Below are 22824 nucleotides of genomic sequence, written 5' to 3' on the forward strand. Positions count from 1 at the left end.
ATTAAAAATGCATTTTTTATAATAATTAATCATTTCAGTTTAAAATGCGTTTCAGATTGCACTTAATAGTATACGCACAATATTCTTATTCCAAATAATTTATTACTCAATTGTTCCCTTATTTCTTGGCTTACAGTTGATCCACTTTATTAAAAAACTCATTTTTTTAAAATGATGCTCCATTCTTTCAATTTGAGATTTATCTATTTTGTGTAAAAGTAAATTATTTCGTCAATATTATTTTTTTTATTAGTGTTTTTAACTGAAAACTTAACCATTCAACTTTTGGTTGAAAATTAATTTTTTTAGTTGATAAGGGATCTACTTTGTTGAAAATTATTCTTTTTTTGTACAAAATTAATCTTCTTAGTTGAAAATTCATCTTTTTGATTGAAAAATTAAATATATACTAGGTAGAAAGTTAAACCACTTGATTACAGTAAATTTCCGGAAGTGATTGTAGAATCTATTGGAACGTGGAAGAATTCTTTCACAGGCGAAGAAATTTAATCCATCTTAAATTGTTTGAAACAAACGATTATTTAAACAATAAAAATGTAGTTTACTACGGGACATTTTTTCAGCGTGAAGTATACTCCGTAAGAAGGAATTTCGTAACTCAAGTATTGAATTTCGATAAATAGTTCGTGAGTAATCCATTTTTGAAAAAAATGATCAAGAACTTTGATTGTTAATAACTTTTAAAAAAATGTGTGCAAAAATATTTCAGGGGAGTAATTTTGATATGAAGCCGAATCGAAAACTTTATAAATTGATTGAAAATGGAACTATCGATTTAAAAGTTGCACACTTGAGATATTTTGACCCTCATGTGTTTTTAAACAAGTTTAAAATCACCCGAGCAGAAATTTTGGTGGAGCGCCAGTCGAGCCCCGATCGGGAAAAATGTAGGCCTGATAGGATAATCTGTCTAGCGCTAGACCGTAAATAACACGCCCTACCCAAAAGGGCCCAGATCTGGCCATCCAAAATGGGGCCCGATCTGACTTAGGTATGGCCACTTTAATGTTTAATGTGAAAATTTAGAGGTATTACACACACACCCACAGAAATGAATTCTAATTGAAAATATTTTTTTAATCTCACTGATATTCTTTTGGAATGATTTTTGCTTGACTAATGCACGTGTAGTGAGATTTAAAAAGTTAGGTTATGTTCGAGAAAATATAAAAACCAAGTTAATCTGTAATGTTACTAATTAATAAATTCATACATTTAGTATAAGGTAATCTCTATTATCACAATATCAGCAACAAAATATAAAATTCGAAAAGAATTCTAAAAACTTGACATAATCTTGTCTAACCTAACCCGACCCGACGTGGTTATAACTCGAGTCACACCATGTGCCCCCTTACGGCCAAATGTGGGAAATCCGATCGGGCCCAGATCGGAACTCGGGAATTACTTGGGCAATTTATGCACGGGCATTGAACATTAATTGTTCCAAAGATTTTTTACAAATAAATGTAACTTTTGACTAGGTATTTAAATACGAAAAATATGTTTTTATGTTTCTAATTGGTTATTATGATTTAGTTATTAATTGATTGTATACAAAAGAAAAATATTTTATATTTTAGAGAAGGGATTTTTTCATGTAGAAAATATAACGATTTTTTAATAACTACAATTGTTTTTTGTTTGTTTCAAATTGGACCGTAAGGACGAAATAAGGTAATAAGTAAACTTTTCTTTAAATTTTGAAATGTTTATTATTTATTATTATTTTCTTGCCTAATGTTAATGTTAAATATTTTTAATGTAAGCATTAATATAAATAGAATATTTTTCTAATTAGTAATCGGAACCGATAGACATTTTTTTACGTGTTACAACATATTAAATTTTTTCGGGTTTTTTGGTAAAGTACAACCACCTTTTTTATTCCCAATTTTTTTAACTTTTGTGTAATGTTTTTGTTTCCAGGTGCTGTAGAATATTTTACAATTTTCTAAATAACATTAAATGCACTATTTTATAAACATTTAGAATTTCTGACAAAGATGAAATGAAGAATTTCTTTTCTTAGAAACAAACAGAACAATTTTTTTGCGATAGTTCTATTTATGGTGTTTGAAATTCAATAATACACGAACCATATTTTGAAATTCATTTTATAATTTTTTAAATATTCATACTTTTGACATAGTACTGTTCTGAATAACACATATATTTCACATAATTTTAAAGCATTACCATGAAAAAATGTTAAAAAATATTTGTTTAGAAATTTTGATTCATCAATTATTATAAAAAATTTGGCAGTTTTACCTGAAAAACTGGAATTTTTTTAACAGCTAAGACGACCTAGAGCTTACAATATTAACCCGATGTTTATGAAATTTTGAACAAAAATCCATTAGCTAAATATCCCGAAAAATTATTAATGAAAAAAACGCTTTATAGTTATATTTCCTATTTAAATATCAATTCTTCTAGTCATTAATTAATTAAAATATTCTGTTGCTATTATTATATAGTTATTATTTACGAGTTATTAAAATTATTCGAAAAATAATGAACATTACTCCTAATTTTGTAAAACAGATTACCAAGGTTAAAGATGAAATTATATGTTGATCAAAAATGAATTATTATTAAAAATCTGTAGCTTTAAATTTATACCAAATATTACTTTTAATGCTTGAGTGCTTGATCTCTAATTTAAATCAATATCTATTTTTTTAAATTTAAATTTGAAATTATTATTACATTTAATTATAATGTTACAATAGTAACATAATATTTAATTTCAATAATATCAACAAATATTGATATCTTTTCTTGATATGAAACTATAAACTATATATAGCTATAACTATAAAATATTTAATTAATATATATAAATTATAATTATTTGTTTTGCTTCCCACATGTAAGAATATAAAAGAAATGTCTTGCTGCGCCAAATTCAAATAATAACGTTTGAGTAAACAGAATTTGATTTTGTAACATTAGACAATTCCCAAACTTTTGAAATATCGCAATTTCGGAATTAGGAGCGAGAACAATTTCATGATTTCAGCAGTATAAGTATCAATTTTAAATGTTGGCAAATGCTGAGTTTGCAATTTTTAAATTTGAGAATGAATGTGAGTTATTTTTTCAACTCTAAAGAAAGTTGTCTCATCTATTTGTTTTTGTATAAAACAATTTTAGAAGAATGAATTTGAAACTTCCCATTTAGTATTTATTAACAAAAAATGTATTTTAGTCAGCTGTGGTTTACAGTATGTAAATTCAAATTGAAAAATTTCTAATTCAGGATGAAACTACTCAATTTTGATCCCTGTAACTTTTATTTTGGTTGAAAAATTTTAAATTTTAATAGCCACATTCAAAATGCTGTTTCCGGTTGCTCTTCTCTTAATTTTCCTCAATGTGGAAAAAGTGAAGGAATGAATGAATTAAACAGGTCGACAAAAATGTAATCTTTTTTGTAACCAAAGACCGAACGAAAAGACCTAGAGGAATTTTAGTGTCCAAAAACCGAATCCGTTGTCCAAATTTTTGTCCAGTGTAACATGTTCAGCAATTCCTTTGTATAAAAACTGCTAATACCATCGTTTAGTACTCCCTTTATCCTTTCATTTCCATTTTCGATCATCCCAGACCGATTATTTTTTCTGGGATATCAACAATAACTATTTCAGTAAGCGAAAAAATCGAATAAATTATTCATTTGCGATATCTCGGGGAAAAAAGTCGGTTCTGGATGATTGAAAATGGAAAGGAAAGGTAAAGAAGAGTGCTAAACGATAGCGTTATCAGTTTTTATAAAAAATTCTGATTATGTTAGATTGTCTCAAAGATGACTAACAATATTTATTGTTGCACTTTCAGGTTAAGCTATCTCAAAAACCGGACGCATAGGACAAATTTTTATGATGGGTTTGGTTTTAGGATAACAAAATCTTTAGGGCTTACATGGTCCAGTCTTTGGGTACGATTTTCTTCGGCCTGTGTAATGAATAAATAAACAAATGACTGATTATGGTTAATAAAAATTATGCTGTATTGCTAAAAGCTGAGGCAGTTACAGATAAGAAAGTTAATACAGATTAGTGATATGCCTATCATTATATATCCTAAAAAATATTTCCGTAAGAGATTGAAAGTCATCTTAATTTTATTTGCTTCTGAAAAATTCTGACAAATGAATATTGACAAAAGATTGAAGGCTTAAGAATCATAAGCTATTCATTTTTATCATTGTTTTTTAATTGCAAATTAACTTGTAATAGTCTGGTCCAAAATATTATATGTTAGTTTTACGATAAATAAAAAATTAATTAGCATTGAGAAAGTTTCTTTTTATCACACCAATTCGCATCCAAATTAATTATAATCGGATAACAATAATTAGAGTGTAAAGTGGAAAAGTAGAAATTAATTACTTAGTTGAAATAGCGCAATCAAGTTTAATCAAATAATTCATGAATAGACTTTCTTATTTGCCTGCCCATCCATAACATCGAATTTCGCAATGGCTCTGCTTTAGATTGATATGAAAAAATTTGGTAGCATCGATTTTGCTGGCTCTTCTTTCATTAGGGATATTGGAATCAAACTTTTTTTGCTGTTACTTGATATTAAATTCAAGTGATTTGTAAGGTAAAATCCGGGAATAGAGCGTTTATAACAATAATTAAAATATTCTACTTTCATCAACTTTTCTGAATTCAGTAATTTTTTATAAATGGAAAATTTTTATGTTTCTCGACATAAAATGCAGCTATTTTTTAAGAAATGATGTCCAAGTGACAAAGTTAAGTCGAAAGGTTTTGAAATACTTTAAATCATTTCAAATATTTAAGTAGTTTCAAAAGTATCGCAAGTAATTTTAGAAGATTTTATAACATTTTATAGAACTTAAAAAATTTTAATGAATTTCATAAGAAGCTGCAGATTTGAAATGACTTCAATTATTGCAAATTATTTTATTTATCAATAAAATTATGGATAACTGCTCATTAAAGAAACAAAGTAGAATAAATCCACATTTTTCCGAGCCGAGGAAAATTTGATTACTTTAGTAATGAAGAATTTGTTTAAAGCTGTAAATTATAAATATTCTGATACTTTATTTCAGTGTGAATTATACTCTTGTTATTATCTCATGAATGATATATGACTCGAGAATATACGACGTTAACATAATTATGAAATTATTGAATAATTGACGAGAAGGAGGGGAAAAAATCATGTGATTCATTTAGAGCCTGAAATTGTAATACAGCATTTGTAAATTGAAAATTGTGCACAAGGAATTCACTTAAATAATGGAATGGGAAAAATTCAAGGGATTCACAGAATTCAGCGAATTTATCGAATTCAATGCATTCAAAGAATTTCTGGAATTAACGAATTTTATGGATTTTATTGCAATAACAGAATTCACCGAATACGTTGAATTTATCGAATTTAAAGAATTCTCATAATTTATGGAATTCGTAGATTTGACGGAATTTACGTAATTCACCAAATTCGTAGAATTTATGAAATTGAATGAATTTATGAGATTCATGGGATTGATAAAATTCATGGAATTTAATGAAATCATGGGATTCACTGAATTTCCAGAATTCACGAAATTCATTGAATTTATGCAATACACGGGATTTACGAAACTCACATTTCACGGAATTCTTGGGTGATTCATGTAACGGACTGAATTCATGGAATTCGCGTAATTCCCGAAATTAACGGAATTAATTAAATTTACAGAATTCACCGAATTGATGAAATTCTCGGAATCCGCAGGTTTGATGAAATTCAAGGAGTTCATTGAAGTTCAGAAACTCACGGAATTGACAGTAATCACGGAATTTACTGAATTCATGGAATTCATGGAATTTGCGGAATGCACTCAAGTTATGCAATACACGGAATTTAAGAAACTCACGTGTCATGAAATTCCCAGGGGGATTCATTTAATTTAATCGAATTCATGGAATCCACGGAACTCACGGAATTTCCGAAATTAATGGATTTCATCGAATTCACAGAATTTGCTGAATTGTGGAATTATTGGAATCCGCAGATGTGATGAAATTCGAGGATTTCATTGAATTCCAGAAATTCACGGAATTTACTGTGATCACGGAATTTACTGAATTCACGGAATTCGTGGAATTAAAGGAATTCACGAAATTTATAGAATTCGCGGAATTAATGAAACTAACGGAATTCATGGAATTCATAGAATTCATGGAATTATGGATTTTGGAATGAAGTTGTAGAATTAGAGATCTGAGCTAATTGAGTTACTTTGAGACCGGTAACAATAATAAAAATATTACCGAGAATGTAACCGCAAAATAAATTCTCTGAGAATTTATGCGAATTTATCATTTATTTTAATTAATAGAAAATTGCATTTTTTCGTTGACTTGCAACGATTTTTAGACGTTGAAAACATACTTTAGGTATATAATAATCAGCCGATCCAACATTTTATTAACAATGCATATTATAGGTTACGTCAGCGCTGAAACTGCTAAACCTGTAACAATTTTTAGTGGATATACGCAAAATATATAATCCTAAAATGTGTATTAAAAATCGTATCTTCTTAAAATGTTTACATAATGTGCATCACCTTTTAAGCATCTGATTAAAAGAAAAACATTTTGTTAAAATTTAGATATTAAATCAATTATTGAGTGTAAAGCTACGATTAAAATTACATTTTCCTAATAAATTTAAGGAAGAAATATCCTATGCCTTATAGGTATAAAGCTGAATATTTAAAAAAGAAGTAGCAATTATTATTTATTAATTTTATTCTATAATGCGCATGCGCATGCGTCGCACTCGACATCTAATTGGTTGCTATTCGCGCGCAGCTTACAATGATAAAAAATATTACTTTTTTCGTTTAATATAAATAATAGAATTTCAACTTATAAAAATGTTCATAAGATCAAAATTAATGAATTCTAATAAATTCTTGTAAAAATTTTTTTGTCTATATCGCTTCTTAGCAAATTAAAGAAATATTAAAAAGATTCTAATAAATGATACCTTATTTTTTTCAAGAAAAGATAATCTACAACTAACTTTTGAATTTATAAAGGATTGAAGAAATTTATAGAAAATTGAATTTGTTTACCAAAAAATGTTAATAAGTCGTAAATTATAGATCATTTTTCGATAATTTTTGTTCTTCAAGAGCAAACTAAAATTTGTTTGGAAACATTTGAAAATCGGAAGTTTCAGGAAATCGTTTTACCAAAAAATTTAGCTTTTATTTATTAGGATGATTTTTTTTAATTTGCTGAGAAGTTTTATAGACAACCGAATTTTTCGCAAGAAGAAAACTAGCCCCAACGGGATTTCCCAAATGTGCCCGATTTGGCCTGGTCTGGCCCCGCCCGGGGCCAGATCAAAATTCCTGCACGGAAAGGCTCATGTAAAATTTTCCTTAGCTCTGTTTCGTTTTTTTCTTTGTTAAAAGACACATTTCTTTGTTCTTTAGACATATTAATGCTAAACAAATTGTTTAAAAGCACCAGCCTTAGGCATAGATAACGCATGAGATAAGAATTTTAGAATAAATTATATGCTGTTAAATATTACCTGAGTAATAATTAGTTAGTGCTGATTAAATTCTTTATTAGTGCAGCAATCTATTCTGTTTCAGTTACATAAAATGAGAATCTTTTCTATTCTGGCCCTATCATTGTCAGTTATACTTAATTCTATTGGTAAATACAAAAATATAATAATATATCTATATTTTCACAAACATCAGTAAGTTTTCAGCAAATAAATTTTTTTCGCTCTAACGGTTTATCATAATATACTTAAAATTTTTATGAAATTTAAAATCCTTTAAATTCTTAAAATATTTCGAAATACTCAGAAATATTTGTGAGCTGTTTCTGAAGGTTTTTGTATTCTTTTGAAATCAATGGAATGTTTGAAATCTTGGCGACATTTTTTGAAATCTACAAAATTTTGAAATCGTTTTAAGTGATTGAAATGTTTAAAAATCTAATCTAAACCTTTTGATATCTCTAAAATCTTTGACATCTTCGTTAAATTGCTGTGAAATCTTTGAAGTATGGTGTGCACGCCTTTTAAAAATCTTTGAGATTCGTGAAATTTGACAAAATAATTGAATTTTGAACCAAAAAAGACTAATCAAAATATAAAAGTGGACTTTTCAATTGAAAATGATAAATTTTCAAGCATAAAATATGAGTGTTCCAGAAAAAGATAAATTTTCAATCGAAAAGTAGGATCTTCAGGCTAAATAGAAAATTGTTTAACAAAACAATTTTATTTTTAGTAATAGGTGCCTTTTTAAGAAACTCGTTGAATTTTTTTGAAAATAATTAAATTTTTCACCAAATAGAAGAATTTAAGACCCAAATACATACATTCTAAATTAAAAATATAGTACGAGAATTTTTTAATTGAAAGATCAGTTCTTCATGATAAGTACCGAACTTTCTGTCCCACATAGAAGAATTTTCGATAAAATATTTGAATGGTCAACAAAAAAAGATTATTTCTAAACCAAAATATAAGGAGAGAGAGGAAGATATTTTTGACTAAATGGATGAAGTTAAAAAAATATTAAATTTTCGAATAAAAGGAGCCTTTTCATTATATTTACTGATAATTAGCTTGATTGTTGTGGATGAAAAAGTAACACAACCAGTAAAAGACACAAGATTCATGAGGAGTTCTTAATGGAATACTAGTCATTATCTTCTAGTCTTCCAAAAAAACTCATGTCAGGGCTGTTAAAGAAAGAAAATAAAAACAAAAACTAACTAATCCAGAAGCGAGATTGATAATTTACATAAAAGCGGAACTGCTAATAGATATTAAGAATAAGATAAACGATCGCGGCTAAAGTGTGTGGTATTGCGGTTGTCGGAAGAATGTTTGGTGATGCATGGTTTAAACAAACTTCAAGGAGCCACCAAAAATATAAAAAAGAACATGAAGGAAGGTTGCAAATCACAGGAGTACACGTTGCTGCTCATCACATTTTCCCAAACCCCTTTCCCCAAAAACTGTTAGAAAGTATTTGGTTAGCTCCTAATTCCTATCTGAAACTTTTGCCAGAGTCGTGAATTTGTGTTTGAACTTACAGAACGTCGAATATTTCAAATTTTATTAATAGCGTAATTTCGAAATTCGGACAAGTTTTCCGCAATTTTTATACTGCCTTGCCTCATGCTATTTGGAAAACTGTACCCTATTTTCTTTGTTGCAGAATTAGGTTTTGGGTCAGCTCCCTGTAGACCACATATTGATCTCAATCGTTCTCCTGAAAAGTCTCCTTCTCCTAAAAGGATCAGGCCCAGGCCTACTTCTGTCAGCGATTCTTCTTCTACTAGGTTGATAGTTCCACCTACCAGACTTCCTTCTTCTCACAACAGACTTGGTTATGGACTTGAAGTCCGGGAATCTCTTCGTCTTATCTCCCGCGAGAATCCGCGTCGAACATTCGAATTTCGAAAATACACTTTTCCACGGAACACAACAATTAAAGTTAAACTAGGACATAATATTAATACCTATGTGCCTATGCCTGTTCAAGAACAAATTGTTATATCAACCTCTGATGGCGACGTCTTTGCAATAATGGAGAGTACTTATGTTCTTGAGGGAATGTATATGTATTATAATAGAAATTTTAGACGGGCTAAAATAAATATGGAAACTGGCACGGTGACCGTCTTGACCAGAGAAGAAATCGATGATACTCCAGTAGGTCTCGGACGCCCACTCTTACGATATTTCCGAATTATCCGAATAAAAAACAATCCTTAGAAATATAACTCGAACTTGTGTTCCTATAAGAGTTAAATATTCAAATTAGCAAATTATTTCAATCAAAATATCTTGAATGATTCTTCATTATTTTATTTCCAAAACGTGACCTTGAAAGTGAAAGACACCAGTGTATGTAATCACTGAAGTTTTTTGAGTTTTGCAGAGGGCGGTTTAATATATTTTCAAGTAATTAATATTCGATAATTAATTTACGGTTGATTTTATAATAATTGAGAAAAACTGTAGACTAATCATGTAATTCGTAAGACTCCTTTCGGATCAGAAGCAATGCCGACACAAATTTTGGTAATGTGGATGTGCAAGTAAATTAGGGATTCTATAAACGAATTGATTAAATAAACCTAATTAACCTAACACAAATGACGAATTAATATCGAACACTTTTCATTTCCGAAATTTTGCTAATTTATATATTTTTGGCTAAAAAAACCTTGTGTTTTGTTTCAGCAGGCTTGATATGTATCGGCACCGCTCCTGATGGAGTATTAATTCTAAAAGGAAAATTCTTATTAGCGACTATAATTAAAATTGAAATTTTAGGCGTTTTCGTATTACAAAATGAAGACGTGTGATCACAAAAGCGAAAGGAGAATTTTTATAGGTTCTCCATTTTAATTTTATTTGCTTTTCCTGCAGACTATTCTAGATCTTAAACATAAATTTGTTTAACCTTACTAATTTTAATCCGTTTTCAAATTACAAATGTTCAGGATTATTTTTAGCTTACATCTGTTTTTATTATGTAAATTAAAAAGTGTGCATTATTTATATTTGCAACAATAAAAAACTCATTGCATGCGTTCTCGTATTCATTCTCGTATTTTTTCGGTTAAAAAATCCAATCAAATTTAAACTTTTGAAAATGTTAATTGCAAATTATTAATTCATTAAGTTGTGAATTGTGAATTAATTTGATAAACAAATTGACATTCATTAAGAAAGGGTATGGACAAACCTTTTGAGTTCCCGCATTTAACACGGTTTGAAAGAAAAATAATTTTCTCTAATTTCTTAAAAATCGCTTGATTTTCATTCCATTATTTTACCTTTTTAAATTTATTACAAAATAATAACGTGATTATCATGCAGACTATTTGCTAAGTTGATTTTCTTATAAACATTAACTTAATAATGTCATAATTTTTTTCTTTCAACCACCCCCGTGCATGAAGTCTAGCAATGGTGATCTTAGAAAAAAAATTCACAAACACAAACAAAAAATCGACTTTTTCTGCACTCTTTGCACTAACATAAAACTTTAAATAAAAAATTCAGTAATCAGGCCACATAAATCTCTTTAAAATTTAATTCTAAATTTTAAAAAAAAATCCAAAATCGGGTAAGAATTTTCAGCAGGGTTAGCTGAAGAGTTTTCCAGTAGAAGCGATTGCAGAAACGGTCGAACTTTGACACGCAGAGAGTTGGGACAGTCACCCGAGAATACATCCCCACCACTCTCGTTGCATCTTTTCGCTCCGAGTTCAACGAATCAAAGGAGAGCTTTTGAGTCATACTGACCAAGAACAAAAAATGTGTAGAAAGTGGTGGGACTGGACTTCTCGCTCCGTGATTCCTCACTTTGCTGCTTTATAACAATTTTGAATTTGCAGATAAAAATGTTATTCTTCATTTGTTTGAAAGAATAATTTTATTTGCTAATAATGATCATTTTGATTTTTTGAATTTAAACTAATCCCTTTAAAAGATGCATATGAAGTCCAATGCAATTTTGGAATATTCTATTGCGCATTTGAAAACTGTGATTTTAAATTATAATAGTTTCAAAAAAGATGCACACAATTGTTAGGTATGTTTTGAATTCCATGTAGTATCACATAACATTTAAAGTAATTAAATCGATTTTTATATCATAAAAGGATGAGATTTCTTTACAAATTTGATCAACTTTTCACCGATCAAAATTAAAATTCCTATAATTCCAATCTGCAATTAAAGTTTTGAATGCACAGTTTTAAAACAGTTTTATTTATTAGGCCATTGGAAATCTAACTATTTTTTTAATATGTTCAAAAATTATAGATTTAATGCTTTGGCGATGATTCATTTTGTTAAAAAGAAATACTTCAGGTTTCAATCGCAATTTTAGTATTATATTATATAAAATAATTCAAAAGATTTTATTTAAAATAGTATAAATTATGAAAAACAATTCTTCGGGGCAAATGCAACAATAACTAGATATGGTAGGGTGAGTTGTGGCTTAACGATGGTTCCAAACCTGACGCGGTACATTTCCGAAACACTTAAATTATCCCCTAAGTAGGTCATCTTAAGTCGAGCCTTTTCCTCATCAAAAGTTAAAGTCGTCTTCCTATATTTTGAGCCAAGGCTGAACAGAAAGAATGGCAACTGTATCGACCTGCAAGAATGGGGTTTTGCAGAAATATAAAAGCCTACAAAACCTTAAATGTTGTTTTCAATTTTTTAATTCAACATTAGATCACAAACAATATTATGTTTCACTTTAGAGTTTTGCTAAATCTCTCCGCAACGCGAGCGCTTCTAGAAAATCGATTTTGTAGATCATACAGTCGAACCTCGGATACTATCACTCATCGGGATCCGGCGTATCAGACACTGCAAGCGCGCGTTTTCTGATCCTGCAGCCAATCGGCGTCAAGTTACAGTAATGTATCGATAAGATGTCATGCAGGTCTTAAGTGTCCACGCAACAGCTTACGAAAGTGTCCAAGATGTGACAGTGTCCAAAATTGCAGCTTCCGAGCTTCGACTATACAAATTTGCTGCAGAATTCCGGCTTAGAAAATTGAGCTTATTTTTAAACTCCAAATGAACGTACCTCAGAAAATTCTGTGAAAAAGAATGTTTTCGCAAGTTATCATGCTATCAGGCTAAAGAGAGAAAGACACGTTCGTAAAAGAGATTTTTTTTGCCTGAGGGGTTTTGGAATTTGACTAAATCTAAACCAATTATGATAGAATACAACAATTCGAGGTGCGAGGTGGAAAATTTGTCAGTAATAAGTCACTCAAGTCAAGTTAATTAGGTTTATTCAAATATTTTGCGACTAGACTCCTGCATCCGCCTGCGCATCTACATGACCAAATTTTAAATTAACAATGTTTCAGATCTGAATTTAGATTCGAATGCAAATTGAATCAACCAGGTCGTGAAAAAACGATTAGGAGGAGTCTTATATACTTATTATTACACCTAATTCATTATGATGAATTATAGCTAAGCACAATGCGCTTTTTTTAAATTATTTGCAACTGTAAAACTGATGACATAATTGGTCATGTACATACAATCCCAAAGAATGGTTTAAACCGCATCATACTAAACAAAAAGGTAGTTGTTTTACAAACACGCTATCAAACGGTCCTGATTTTCAAGTAATCTAACGCAGAACCTTTCCAGATATAATCTAAATCTTTCTTTTATAAGAAACTAAATCTTATAATCACATTGCGGTTTACACCTGATTGGAACGGCTTATTCGGAAAAATCTTAACATTGGGCGGTGAGGACCTATTGGAACATCATTGATTTCTTCTGGAGTCAATGTAGTAACCTGGCTGGTTACGATGTTTATTTTTGCCCGTCTGAAACTTGCATTACTATATATATAAATTCCGTCAAGAAGATAAGTGCCCGACAAAATTGCAAAAACGTCACCAGCGGATGTGGTTATAACAATTTGTTCTTGGTTTTCCAAAGGTTCAAAGATACCAACTGCTACTTTAAATTTAAGTCGTGTATCGGCTGGAAAAGTGTATTTACGAAATTCGAATATCCGGTTCTTATTATTGCGGTGAATGAGCCGAAGAAACTTCATGTGTTCAAGATCATATCCACGTTTGCTGTTGGAAGAAGGAAGCCTGTTAGGTGGAACTATCAGCCTAGTAAGAGGAGGCTTGGCGCCAGGAGGAGACCTTGTCCTTGACCTAACAGAAGAAGGGGAATGTTCAGGAGAATCAGGAGTTCCGGAACAAAGAACACCAGGAATGGGTTCGCCATTAGGTAAGCACTCAAAATTGGAACTAAATTCTGCAAAAAGAAAACAGAAAATGAAATTTTGTTAATGATTTCAGGAAAATAATTATCAGAATCAGTCGCGCTATTTACGTAATTTCAAACTGTGACCTTCGAAAAAATCAAAGATACTTTCATAAGTCTTTAAAAAGTTTGAGACAAGAATTAGAGGCCATTCATGAATTATACACTAAATATAAGTTTATACCCTGACCAAATATTTTCAACAAATTGGCTGTATAAAAAATCTATCTGTTCAAACTTATTGTGCATCCATGAACGAATAACTGAGGAGAGTCAGAATCAGATGTCTTTCTGAACAAGTAGCTATCACTATCTAAAAATTGAGCGCAGCTTTTCGGAGGTGAAGTTGGTTAAAATTAATCACTATATCATGTTCAGGTTATCAAATTTAATTTCTTGAATCTGCAGGATTAACAAAAATACAATTTATTTTTGTACTTCCATAAAAAATATTTGTATTATTGAAAACTGACATTCAAATAATTTGTTCGGAATACAATTTTTGTAATTTAATTTTTTTCTGTAATTATCTCCCCCGCTGCAACTGGAACAATTATTTACGCAACCAATATAGGAGTAAAAAAATAATTTAATAATTGTGATCATATATACAATGAAACATCAAAATTACTATTTAGGTTGAGAAAAATCTCATCTCTCAAGCTAAAGTGTTCCTAAATTTAGGCCAAAGGCACTTCTGTTGGGTTTTGCGCTTTGAGCTTGATTTTCAAAAAACATTTTTAAATGTGCATATATTTATATTCCGTGCTACGTGACAATATGAAGCAGAACCAATTTCTTCAAACTTTCTTCTCTATTTAGCATCGTTATACTAAAAATATGATTTTGGATAGCATTTTCTATGGATATATCGTAACCGCTAATCAAGGAATGCTAGTTGACGAACTCATTCTTTTTTTAAAAAACAAAAAAATTAACCAAAGCTAGATTAGTGGAGATATGTTAAATACACTTGTTTATTTTCGTAAACAACTGTGCAGACTTAATAATTGTCCGACTTATCACCAGACATTCTTCGTATAAGCGCAGTACCACACACTTCGGTCACTTCTAAAAATACTTCTAAAAATACAATCCCGCAATATAGCCAATGTATCTCCTCTATCTTTTTTACATATTAGCACCTTCCAAGTTGCCCTATTTATGCATGTGTTCATCCTATTCTGAAAATCTATTTTGAGTCCCGATTTCTGCATTTTATCCTTTTTGATTCGCCTTTGTCTTTTTGGTTTTTTTTCTACCCTATCCTTAAACTAGTATCATTTTTTAGACTATAGGATAATGATCAGTAGTACATTCGAAACCTCTAGTAAGCATAACATCTTTAATTAGCTCTCTTAGTCTTTGATCCGCAACAAAAAGTCAATTATTCTGTCAATCAATCCGTCTCCGTTTCAAATTATTTTCAGATCCCCGGAACTACCTAGAACCATTTCGTAAGCAAGTACGTATAGTATCACTTAAAGTTTTCGAGAATGCGCCTTCTAGCATTCTTATTTTGCTATCAACTGGGGCGTCGCACTCTATGATAAATAATCTTCTGATTTCCGTTTTCATTATATCACACAACGATTTAGGAGCTACAATTATACGTTTTTTGACACGCTGTCATGCTCATATCCGTAACACAGGACCACAAAATGAAATCGAAAACGCCTCCGACACAAAAAAAATGGTCTTTATCCACGGGGTCTCTGTGACCACTAGAGGTCATATACAGGTCATATATATGCTGTCATTAACCAAATAAATTCACAAATAACGTGTTCCATCACTGGCGAAAGGTCTATCAACAAATTTTTTTTATTTGGAGTAGTATTATCTCTCTTGAGAAACCATCAATAATCCGCCATCATACTTATGTCCCAATAAACTTGGTATCTTATTTCGATATCCTTGAAGTCTTGGTTAAATCTCTCGCCCTTTCCTTACTGAAGCCCCCCAAATTTTTCCGGGAAATAATCAATACTGGTGTGAAGAAAATAGATCTTCAAATTCATTAGACATTCCATTTTTCTTGAATTTTTAACATTATATTTAAGATTGCAGGAGAATTGCGCAAGAAGTTCAGCAGTTTCTGCAATTGGATGCGAATCTAAGTGCAAATGTCAAATTATCAAAATAAAAATAAATAAAAATATCAAATTACCATGAGGAAATACATTTCAGGAAATTTAGATTCATCGATATTACCTTAATATTCTAAAGGTATCCTTTTGACCTTCATCTGACCTCTAGAGGTCTTTCGAGCCTTTGGGTGAATATATATCCGTACCTAGAATTTCTCGCACTTTTATAATCTGAGGTCAAAGATATGATATCTCTCGGATTAACGAAGTTGACCTACAAATGACCTTGATACTGACGTATAGGGGTCATAGGGGCTACAGAATCGCTATGAGCACACCAGGAAACGTATTTTGTATGAATCATTACTTCGAAATGAGCAAACCATGAAAACTACTAGGTTTAGAATTTCTAAAGAATGTTTTTGACCTTCATATGACCTCTAGAGGTCACTGGAACCAATAGGTAAAAATATATCCAAACGTAAAACTTCCCGCTTTTTCAGAATCTTAGCTCAAAAAGATAATATCAGACAGACTCGGTGAGGTCTTAAGGTGGTGGGTCTATTTATAAAAGATCAGTCCCGCCAAACTTTGGTCAGTAGAAAGAAAGTGTTTTAAAAGTTTTAGTAATTTTCTATAAGTTTTCTTATATTTAAAAAATTTGTACATCTCACAATTGCCAAAGGTTTTTATAAATTTATATGAATTAAAAAACTTTCCACAGCCTTTCGTCAATTGCAACCAATCTTCAAAAACCTTTCGAAACGTTTTATGAGTCTTTTTTGACATAACCTCAAAAAACGAACTTTTCTGTATTTGATAGAAAAATATGACTTCATTAGCTCTTTTGAGCTGCTAAATTTAATAAATAGAGTAGATCCGTAGTATTACTTGAGAATCATAAACGTAACCTCAAAACGAAATTCACCTTAGTGGCCCCTTGCAGGACTGAGTTAAATTTTTTACTTCCAGATATCGACTTTCATATGTACGTCAGATAAATAATTACCAATTTTTTATTATTGTACGATCTAAATCGAAATTTATTTTGATACTTATTTTTCTAAAGCATGAAGGTCGATGTCTGAAGGTCGAAAAATTCAACTTTGTCCTACAAAAGGCCAATAAGGCAACTTTCATTTGAGATTGTGTTAAGCGTTCTCATTTAAAATTACTGACTTACTCTAGCTTTTTAATACAGCAGCTGAAAATCGCTAATGAAGTAATATTTTTCTATCAAGTACTGAAAACACGGTTTTTGAGGTTATTTCGATAACCAATCGAGAAGGGTGCGAGTTTGAACTTAGAATAGGTTTTAGCGCCTAGAAATACATTGAACAAACATTTATCTTGTTTAAAGTTTTCGACCGAAACTCATTAACTCATTAAACAAACTCATTAATATGTACAAAAATTTGAAAATGCTTTAACTTTTCGAATATTTATTCAAAATAACTTGCTAACGAACTTAACCTTAATTCTTATGGACTAAATGAGTTAGCTAAAGGCCAATCCAATCTATTCTTCCAGAATGTATCATGCTAAAAATCTAAAAATAAAAATTAAATTAAAGAACAGGCTAACGAAAGAACAGACAGCCATATTCAGAAAACTGGTTTTTCGGAATCAGGGGGCTCAAAATGTGGTCCTTTGACAAAAACAGAGAAGTTAAATTTTACACAAATCTAATATCTTCTCTGATGAGAATGTAATAAATTTCATAGAGGTAAATAAAATAGCATGGTTTTATTTGAAAATAATAAATATAACAGGTGGAAAAAAATCTACACACGAGTGCAGAATTGTCTGTTTAAAATAAACTTCAGAAAAATAATAAATGATTAGAAATGTATACTACTATCTGCAATAAAAAAGCTAGAATAAATAGTCCCCTGTGCTTACTTATAACTTTTATCTCATTTTTATGGCCCAGTTTTCAAATTGAACAATACACTTGAATCTAAAGTACTATAAAATATCATTAATAATCATTAGGCAAAATAAATATTAAAATAGGAACATAGATTTTCTTGTTTTTGCTTCTTGATAAAATATTCTTAAAGTACGTAAACCAAAAAAATAGTTTCTTTTATTCAAACAAATTTTTTCGGATTTAAAATAAATAACGATTGGTTTTTAGTAAAAGAAAAATTTCTTTGGTTTAAATAAATTTCTCTGGCTAATAATCAAAACTACAAAATTTGCATTCGGAAATTGTATAAGAATTTTCGGCCTTTTCTGGGCTCTATTGCTGATTTTCGGGCTCCACTACTTTTTATACCTTTTTGGGTTTTTTATGTGCTCTTGAAAGAAGCAACAACCAATCTTAGGATTTTCCCGATTTAAAAATATTTCAAAGGCTTTCAAGGTATTTAGGTTATTTAAAAGTATTTTATAGAATTTCACAAGATTTTAAATCGTTCAGAAAATTAATTAGATTAAAAAAAAAATTCAAAAATTTCAAATGATTTCAAAGGACTTTTTAATATTTTCACAAATTTAAATTAGGATATTGTCGGTAAAATTTTGATTTACGAAAACGTCAAAAAGTTTTTAGGAATATGGATATATTATTTTATTGTTATATTTACCAATATAATTGATGATAATTGCCAGTGATAGAACTAGAGTGGAAACGATCATCATTTCACCGAGCTAAGGAAAAACTAATTATCGTATTAGTAAAGAACGCAATCTCAAAACTTATCTACGCATCGAGATTGTCCTTGTGACATATTTGTATTTCATAAATCTGTCCAAGAAAGAAAAAATTTCTGGTTACATCATTATGAATGTATTAGGTAATTTATAAAAAAACCTGTGCAAGAATAAAAGTTAAAAAATACAAGTTTATCGGTTGAAATCAGTGAAAATAAAAAAATTACTGATTTATTAGTTAAAATTTTTCAAACTGATTAAATTAATTGAATTTTTACTTATTCAGATTCAAAGAGAACTGAACTTTCTTCTTCATTCTTATTTTCTCATCTTAATTTATAATTTTCATCCAAAAAAAGATAAATTCGCAACCAAAAATAAAATAAATCAATTTTAAGGTAAAATTTGTTTTAATGAAGGAACTAAAATGTTTACAAAACTGGTTTTAAAATAAAAAATTTATTTGCGAAGAAAAGAAATGGCCACATAATAAGATTCCTAATCCAGAGGAATTATCCTTATCCAAAAATGAAAAGAAATTAATATTAAAATAATTAAAGTTCTTTAAAACTTCTAGAACTTTCGAATATCTTTTAACACCTTAGCAGGCTTTCCTTGAAAATAAAAAAATTTGCCTAGCAATTGCAATATTTTCAGTTAAGATTTTTTTAGAATTGAATGAAAATGTTGACAAAACTTATTTTTAAATAAAAATTTCATTTACAACCAAAAAGTATGAGCACAAAATAGGATAAAAACAAATAAATATTCAAATGATTTAAGATCTTTAAAATTCCTAATATTTTCAAATATGTTTACATTTTTTTGTCTTTTCTTAAAAATTAACTCTTTCAAATAAAAAAATAATTTGAAATTTATTCAAGAATTTTAAGAAAAAATTTTTATACAAAAAGAAAAATGTAAAAATTCCTAAAACCTTATGCTTTTATTAAAATAATTAAAAATTTTCAATTTGTTCACTTTGGGCTTGTCCGGAATCCATAGCTGTAAAAATTGTTATTTCAATTTTTTGTTATTTTTTTATTTCAATCTCATTCTTTCTAAATTCGTAAGAAGTTATTCTTTTATTGGATATAATGATAACATTAAAGAATTTTAAAAAGAATACAGTAGTTTTACGAGTTTTAAATTATTTAAAAAATACTTGGAAATTCGTCACTAATTGTTTAAAAGTAATCCATGTTCAAAAAATCCGGAAAATACCGCCTTTAGCGTGAATTTGATAGAAAACAGCTATTTTTCATTTTTGGGATATTTTCCGAGCTTTTTAAATTCAATTTTATGTAGTAACCAAATTCATTTCAATTTAATAACATTTATTTTGGTATGTCAAGACTGTTCTAAATATCTAGTTTTTAAGGGGCGGGGCGAGAGACAGTTGCGAATTTCGATTCGGGATGCCTCAAATGGGCCGCAGTGCGCGAGTACTCAGTCGAGTATATTGTGCAATATTAAATATTTACTTTTCAGACCAATCTGACTGTTTATGTTTTGAGTATATCGATTTACAGTCTATTTTACTATTTGAATTTTACAATTTTGTAGACAAAAATCCTTCCAACTTTGATGTTAAACATTTTTTAAATAATTAGTTTAAATTTTATCTTTTTCAATTATGATATCATTGAGTTTAAAATACTCAATTCGAAAACCTTTCACTTAAAAAATTTTAGATTTTAGATTTTCAATTTTCAACGTACATTTTAATTGAAAGAATTTTGAAATGCTAATTAAAAGACCTGAACAATTAAAAATCAGAAGCTTTTAAAATCAAAGATTTTTAATAAAAATCATTTTTGCTTGATCAACTCTAATTATAAATTAATGATTTTTTAAATTGAATTGTACTTTAAGTTTGAAAAAGTAAATAATAATTGATTGTAGAAGACGAGTTGGTATCATTTCGAAATTTTAGGAATGTCCCAATATTAACGTTAAAAATTAAACTGCTTCAATTGAAAATTCTTATTGGTTAAACAAATGTAAACGCCCTATTGAAACTTTATGATCTATTTTTAATTAAAAACTTACGTCAAAATAATATGTTTATAATTAAAGGCTTTTTTTAAATTTCCAATATAATTTCAGTCTATAATATTCTATTTTTGATTTGTGCAATTTGAAAATTTTTTATTAAGAAGAAGAACAGTTACTTAATATTTAGAAATATCTGACTGTTTATTTAAAATCAGTGATTATTAATTAAATATTTAAAATTAAACACAAAACTAAATTTTGAATGTTACAATTTTAATTGTACTATTCACCCAAATATAATTTGTAAGTCAAATTGTTGTATTTTGATGTATAAATAAGAATTGAACACCTGTTATCCTCAAAAAAAATTCAAGGAAGTTGAAGAGATATTCAGAAGATTTGAAAGAGATTCAAAAGTACTTTCAAATTTGAAATGTTTTCCAAAAATTTAAACGAAGTATCTACATGTACCGAAAAAATCCGACAATTCGTACAAAAATGTTAAGAGAATATTTAAAAAGATTTATAAAGATTTACAAAATTGTCAAAAATTAATGTCGAAGGTTTAAAAAAAAAATTGTTTAATTTGGCAGAATTAAAAAAAAAATAATCTGAAAAAATGTAAAACAACATGTAGATGTTTCAACATTTTTGATAAGGAACAAAATTCTGACTTAAAACTGGTATTTATTCAGAAGAATTCTAATTTGTCTTGGAACAGAAAATTAAAAAATTTAAATAAATTCCGAGCTGGAACCGTGTATTTTTCAAAAGAATTAATGCTAGTTCTGAATTCATATGGGATATTGAAAAACAAAACTTAAAATGAATTGGAACAGGGAATTTCACTAAGAAAATCTAATCCTTAGTTGAAAAGGAGAATTTTTGAAAAGAATTAAAATTCTTGATTCAAACAGGGATTTTTTTCAAAAGAATTTTATTTCTGAGTAAAAGTTAATTTTCTGAAAGAATTAAAAATTCTAGATTTGAACTGAAAATGTTTAATTTTTAACAAATTCTGTGCTGGAATTGGAATTTATTCATGAGAATGACAATTCTTAATGGAAAATTGAATCAAACAATATTGATATTCTATATTGAAACGAGGGATTTAAAAAAATTTCAATTATGAATTGGAACAGCGAATTTTATTTAAAAAATTATAATTCTTACAATTAACTGAAATAAAGAATTTTCAAAAAGAATAAAAATTTTGGATTTGAACAGGGAAATTTCAACTTTTACATAATTTTTACCTGGAATTAGAATTCAAAAATGTTTAAACTAATATCATTTTGACAAAATTGTACTTCATGATTGATTCTGCAGTTTAGAGCATTCTAAATGATAACATGGATTTATATTTTTGGTACTGAATCTGAATCTCGAAAATTCAGCAACTCACGGCATTCAACGAATTCATTGAATTCGTTGAATTCATGGAATTGAAGGAATTCGTGGAATTCAAGGAATTCATGGAATTCGTAGAATTCAAGTAATCCACAGAATTCATGGAATCCACAGAATTCATGGAATCCACAGGACTCATGGAATTTTCGGAATTCATGTAATTCGCGAAATTCATCGTAAATTCTTTTGATTCTGTAAATTTCATGAATTCATGGAATTCCGTAAATAAAATCAATTCTGCATATTACGTGAATACCCGAAATTCAGTATTTTACGTGATTTAAGTGAATTCCTTAAATTTCATGATTTCTCTCAATCGAATGGATTGCTTAAACTCGATCAATTCGCTGCATTTCATCAATTTTGTAGATTCCTTGAATTGCTTTAATTCGGAGAATTCCGATAATACCATGAATTCAGTAAATACCATATTAAATTTTTTTATGAATTCCGCAAATTCGGTTAATTCCATGAATTCCGAAAAACTTACGAATTTCGCAAATATTGTGAATTCCGGGTGTTACATGAATTCCGCAAATTCCATCAATTCTGTATGTTGCTATAATGTCAAGAATTCCACGAATTCCTGGAATTCCGTCAATTCCTCGAGTCAGTTTCCTCCATCAGAATATTAATTTAATGATAAAATGAACAATTATGCAAAAAAATGGATTTTTATATCAAAGAGTGACCGCTTAATGCATTTGTTAACCAGTATTGTTTATAACAATGGTAAATATTTTGATTTCCATTTATGTCATGGAATTTTCATTTCTGAAGGCAA

General features: G+C 29.1%; 1 protein-coding gene across 1 annotated transcript in view; it reads right to left on the bottom strand.

Annotated features, from left to right (window-relative positions):
• Positions 1-13131: 13131 nt before the first annotated feature.
• Positions 13132-22824, bottom strand: part of LOC117170036 — a 40933-nt gene continuing 31240 nt past the window's right edge. Inside the window, exons 2-3 of the mRNA XM_033356554.1 lie at positions 18566-18629; positions 13132-13875 (exon numbers count right to left, since the gene is read on the bottom strand). Coding sequence (XP_033212445.1) covers positions 13301-13875; positions 18566-18629 — 639 coding nt within the window. The 3' untranslated portion in view covers positions 13132-13300. The remainder of the gene's footprint in view (positions 13876-18565; positions 18630-22824) is intronic.

This window comes from Belonocnema kinseyi, chromosome 3, assembly GCF_010883055.1.
Source record: "Belonocnema kinseyi isolate 2016_QV_RU_SX_M_011 chromosome 3, B_treatae_v1, whole genome shotgun sequence".
NCBI classification, from domain to species: Eukaryota; Metazoa; Arthropoda; class Insecta; order Hymenoptera; family Cynipidae; genus Belonocnema; species Belonocnema kinseyi.